Source organism: Gossypium arboreum, chromosome 9 (assembly GCF_025698485.1).
Source record: "Gossypium arboreum isolate Shixiya-1 chromosome 9, ASM2569848v2, whole genome shotgun sequence".
Classification (NCBI taxonomy): Eukaryota; Viridiplantae; Streptophyta; class Magnoliopsida; order Malvales; family Malvaceae; genus Gossypium; species Gossypium arboreum.
Genome location: NC_069078.1, coordinates 77,696,874 through 77,702,698, shown reverse-complemented (window position 1 = coordinate 77,702,698; position 5,825 = coordinate 77,696,874). Strand labels below are relative to the sequence as shown.

The following is a 5,825-nucleotide window of genomic DNA, read 5'->3' as shown; positions in this document are numbered from 1 at the left end:
ATTCTATTTATAGTTGATTTTCAAGGGGCAGGGGATGTAAGTAATTTTAGATATTGAATGTTTAAAACTGTAATGAAAATATTTACAACACCACCAAATTGTAATTATTAACAGGAGACTTCATTTAATATACACGTTGTGTAAAGTAAAAATAATAATAAAATATTCGGTTATTAAATCTATATAACAGTATCACATCCAATCTGCTACGGGGGACCCACTTCAATATATGGTGGCCCCATTTTCGTCCTTCAAAAAAATCAGAGCCCAAACAGTAAAATCTAAAAAAAAATAAAAATAAAATAAAACAAAAGTTCCATTTTACTTTCTCTCTCTCTGTTCCTGTGTCTTCAAATCGTCTTTGGTTTTAGGGTTTCCGATCCCTAAAAACGTTCTCATTTCACCCTTTTACTCGGGGAATCCGTTCTGAAGTGCTTTCATTTCTCTTCATCTTCCTCAAGGTACTGTTTTTCTTCTCTTAATTCAAGTTTTGGGGTTGGATTTGATAAATTGCAACACGTTTTGAAGTATGTTGGAGCTCTTAGAGTGTTTGGGTTTGATTTTTAATTTTGTTTGTGTTTTTCGTTTTTCTTTTTCGTGTTCGGCTTTGATTGACAGTTAATAGTGTTTTTATTCTTGGTATCCTTGTTGGATCAGTGATTTTATTTTATTTTTTAATAAGCTGGGAATGGACCAAAGTTTAGTTGCACTTGGATTTAGCTTCACTTGTTTCTTAGAAAAAATTCCTGGAAGAAAAAAAAAACTAATGTAAAAGAACATGAAAAATAGAGCTAACATTTGTGCTTGACTTTTAGTCTGAATCCCTTTTTGTTAACCATTTAATGTTAGTTTAAATATAGCATGTGGTCCTGTAACTAGTCATGATACATTAAAGCTGTGAAAACGGCAGTAGTCTTTAATTATTCTAGCTAATTTGGCTTCCTTCATTGTGAAATTTTAAATTTAAACATCACGAGATTCTTATGTGATTTTTTGTGCTTATAGTTCAATGTAGTCATATAAACATATTAGATATAGTATATATTTATATATATATTTCTTAACTGTTATTTTTTTGGCCTTTCTATATACTTCTTGTTTTAATGGTTTTCTAATTGGATGTCTTTTTAGGTTGTTGGGATGTATGAGCTTCAGAATTGATTTGATGAAATTAAAGTGACAAGTAGCTATGAATTTGGGTCCTTGAAGTTGGTTGATACAGAAACATGAATTAGTATAAATTTTGAGGGTGATATCCGTACCTTTTCTTTTAGGATACTGCTGAGAATAATTTATCCTGTGTAACAGTTAGATGGGTTCATATTCTGGTACTTGCGAAATAGTTGAAGCAAGCGAAGAGTCGGAACCAGTACAACAATCTCGATGGCAGTACCGACCAAATTCAGGATTGGGTGCACGTGACAAAGATAGAAAGCCTAATGCGCTGAAAATAGGGTATAAGGAATCTCTAGAAGATGATATTAATCAGCTTTTTGAGGCTATCAATCTGAAAGGTCCCAAAGGTTTAAGTGTTTCATACCAAGGAGGTGCAAGCTCAAGCTCTTTAAAGAAAAATGCAATGAAGAAGCCAATTGCAGTGGGGATGCCCCGCTCTCCTAGAATTGGTGGTTCAGATTCGTTGTCTCTGAAGCAGGCACTTAGGGATCTTTGCATTTCTAAGGCATCGGAAATGGCTGCTATGAAACGGTTATCAATGTCAACTAGTTCTCCTGTGGCGTCTGAAGCTGGAAGGATAAAAAATTGGTTCAATTCAGTTGTAGTTGAACCTGCTGGTGGATCTGGTCTTCACAGAGATGAAAACAAGAGGGACATGGTTGAAGTATCTTTGGTGCCTGAAGAAAGCAAATCAACTTCTAGAATGACTGCTGTGTCACATGAAGCTTCCCAGAATAAGTCATTGAGTCAAAGTGCTAATTCTTCTCCTCGATTTGCTCGTGCAAGACCAGAAATTAGCACTGACACTTCTGTATCAACTCCAACTGATGTTTCTGCACCACTAGAAGTTGAAAGTCAAGCACCAAAGGCAGAGTTGCATCAGAAAGAGAAGCATTCATCTGCATCTTTTCCATCTTGTTCTTATGGTGATGATGATATGTTAGAACCTGAAAATACTCTGCCTGGTTCAAACAAGTTGCCAGAAAGAGCATCAACGCCAAAGTCGGTACGAAAAGGCAGGTCGCAAATTGTTTCTTCTTCTAGCTCAATTAGTGGCAAAAGAGTAAGCAGGATGACAAGAAATGTACCACGGGTGGCCAAAATAGTTGTTAGGAACAAAAGTAGTTCTGGCAAGAAGAAAATAAAGCAGGGCTCCTCTTCTGCTGCTAATACTTTCAGTGAAGTAACTAGCAGCTTGGATTCCACTGCAGGTGAGTTAGTTTGTCAGAGGTGCCACTGTTCTTTGAAGAGTTCAAATAACGAATCTAATCAAGAATCTGTGAAGTTGCAGTCAGCTGGGATTAGTACTGAAGTGAGCTCAAGTCATGTGAATTCTGATGTGCGCAGACCAACATTGATGGTAAATAACTCTAACAGCAGCGTTGCTGCCGTTCCAAGGGCTAAAAAGAGCCCAAAATCAAGAGAAAAGGGACACTTCTCCCAAAGTTCCAGTAGCCTTGGTGATAGTACTAGCACAAGCATCAGTGATGACAGCAATTTAAGTAGGTATAGCTGTAGCAACAAACCTCACATGTCAAAGGATGTGAGGTGGGCAGCCATCCGCCACATTAAGATGCAGGAAGGGGTCTTGGGGTTGCGGCATTTCAATCTTTTGAAGAAGCTTGGATGTGGAGATATTGGGACGGTATATCTTGCTGAGCTTATTGGTACAAACTGCTTGTTTGCTATAAAAGTCATGGACAACGAATTTTTGGCAAGAAGGAAGAAATTGCCAAGGGCCCAGACAGAGAAAGAAATATTACGGATGCTTGATCACCCTTTTCTCCCTACTTTATATACCCAATTCACTTCAGATAACTTATCATGTTTAGTTATGGAGTACTGTCCTGGTGGGGACCTGCATGTCCTTCGGCAAAGGCAGCCTGGGAGATATTTTCCTGAGCCAGCAGCTAGGTAAGATGCTTAGGTGATAAGTCATTCATTCAGTTTGCGTTCATACATGGCTGGGTATGTCACGCTAGCAGGCAGAACTTTTGATTTTGCATGTTGGTCATTCACTCGGTTTGAACATCTAAAGCACAATAAGTTTAGCATTATATTTCTAGCATATCCAGTTAAAGTTATGAAATGGTTCAGATGTGGCCATGATAGGTCATAGATGCTTCCACCTAATTCTCTTGGAACTCCCCTGAAATCCGAGTGAAGGATTGGAAGTGTTAAGCTTGTCTCAGAGTGACTTGTTTAACATCGGTTTTTAGTTGTTTATGCTAGGCTCTATCTCTGCTGTTTTGACTAGTTTTCTTTGTTGTGGTGATGGTGGTGCGGTATGATATAAAGACAATGTGTGAGTTGAATGAGAGTCTTTCTATGCTCTAGTTCATTTTCTTTTTTCAGACAATCTGACATCAATATTATCTGAATTGGTTATATATGTTATTCTAAATGCAGGTTTTACGTAGCTGAAGTCCTGCTTGCTTTGGAGTACTTGCACATGCTTGGAGTTGTTTACCGTGATTTGAAACCAGAAAACATTCTGGTTCGAGAAGATGGCCACATAATGCTCACAGATTTTGACCTTTCACTTAGATGCACAGTTAGTCCAACTCTCCTGAAAACTTCATCAAATTTGGATCCTGCTAGGATGTCTGGTCCGGGCACAGGATCTAGCTGCATAGAACCCTTGTGCATTGAACCATCTTGTCAAGTCGCATGCTTCAGTCCTAGGTTCTTGCCTGCTGCTGCAAAAGCCAAGAGGAAGGTAAAATCTGACCTTGTTGCCCAAGTCAGATCACTGCCACAGCTTGTGGCTGAGCCTACCGATGCAAGATCCAATTCCTTTGTTGGGACGCACGAGTACTTGGCTCCTGAGATCATTAAAGGAGAGGGTCATGGAGCTGCTGTTGATTGGTGGACCTTCGGTATCTTCCTTTACGAGCTTCTCTATGGTAGGACACCTTTTAAAGGTGCAGGTAATGAAGAAACGTTAACTAATGTTGTGCTAGAGAGCCTTAAGTTCCCAGACAGCCCTCTTGTGAGTTTCCAGGCAAGGGATCTCATCAGAGGGCTGCTGGTGAAGGAGCCAGAGAATCGGCTGGGAACAGAAAAAGGGGCTGCGGAAATCAAGCAACATCCTTTCTTTGAAGGCTTGAATTGGGCTTTGATACGATGTGCTGTTCCACCGGAACTGCCAGAGTTGTATGAATTTGGGATTCTGAGCACGATGTCCCCGGGAGCAGAGAGCAATTATTTGGAATGTAAAGGTACAGGAGACCACCTTGAATTTGAGCTGTTTTGATGTAAACATGTACTTTAGGAGATGGATTTCCATAGGATACCCTTCTCCATGGCTGGCCATGAGCCATGCTTCCCTTGTTGTAATTAATAATGTAGCCCATGATGTATATTTAATTGAGAATACTTGGTAAAGCTGTCGCCAGATTTTGTCATATTATCAGACACCAAAATCTTATATTTCAACAATTAATGTTTAGTTAGTGTAAGTTGTATATGTTCTTTCATTTTTCCCGCTAGTTGATCACCACTTTCTACTCCTGTTTATCGCGATGCATGCTTTTATGACTTTTAGATCGAAAGAAAAGTGCATTTAAATGTGTTTATGTTTAAATTCATCTACTTCAACTGGTGGGTTATGTTCATATATTCTACCATAATTTCGGTTACTTAATATTATATGACAAAATTATTTGTGTTGTGACATGAACTATAGTTAGTTTTGATCACTCCTACTACTGCTTGCAGCGCAGTTACTCCATAACCAAAATACCAGATTCGTCTCTATCTTCTCCGAATGTCGTCGCCGTCTTTTGGGTCATTATTCTTTATTGATGAAATATTGACTTCAAAGAGGGATTTATATACATATATATATTTACTTTTCGCCATTGTTAAAATTCTTAATTTTTGTACTAAGATTTGTTTTGGTTGTTATTATAGTGTTATATATATATTTATGATTATTATTATCATTATTTATATTTAATGTCCCTTTTAACTTTATTTGATAAGTAGTTATTTTATTTTGTCAAAACCAAAAGATAAGTTGTTATTTTTAGCTCTAAAAAATAAAAATTTAGAGACAACATTATTAGACAACCACAAATTCTCGAAAAATTAATTGTTATAGATCCTAAAACGAATATGAAATATAGTAAAAAGAAAAAAAAGAAAAGAAAAAGAAAGTTATTCTCCTCATGGCAAGATGCTTGTATAGCATGCCATGAAAATTTGATTCAACCTTGAAAACCTTATCTCAATTATCAAAAAATAGATAAAAGTTGAATGATAAATCTGAAAATATAAATAGTCAAAGATTTAATTTAATCAATTTTAAACTATTATTTTTAATTTAGATTTAATCATAAAATAATTTAACCTTGATTATGATAAATATTTATACTATTAAATAACTACTATTATTATTTTTATGGTTTTATGTTTTTCATACTTTTATATAGTTTTTAAATAAAATACTAAAATTAATATATTTAGAGATTGAACCCATGTTTAATAGATTTAAAACAAATTCTTTATCACTACGTCAATAATAATTCTTGATTAGAATTTTTTAAAAAAATAACTTTTAACATAAAATGTTTTCTCTCACAAAATTTGTGAATATAGATAATGTCACTTGATTGAAATTTGGTGTCACAAGTCAACTTGATACT

At 36.1% G+C, this 5,825-nt stretch overlaps 1 protein-coding gene across 2 annotated transcripts; it reads left to right on the top strand.

Moving 5' to 3' along the window:
• Positions 1-210: 210 nt before the first annotated feature.
• On the top strand, positions 211-4,637 carry LOC108457342 (serine/threonine-protein kinase D6PKL1). Of its 2 annotated transcripts, none has more exons than XM_017756354.2 (3): positions 211-461; positions 1,132-3,090; positions 3,586-4,637. In XM_017756354.2, exons 2-3 carry the CDS (start codon positions 1,313-1,315, stop codon positions 4,430-4,432), a joined length of 2,625 nt encoding a protein of 874 aa, XP_017611843.1. In that variant the 5' UTR covers positions 211-461; positions 1,132-1,312; the 3' UTR covers positions 4,433-4,637. The 2 variants fall into 2 exon arrangements, with proteins under 2 accessions (XP_017611843.1, XP_017611844.1); XM_017756355.2 differs by having other exon boundaries at positions 251-461; positions 1,309-3,090.
• Positions 4,638-5,825: the final 1,188 nt, after the last annotated feature.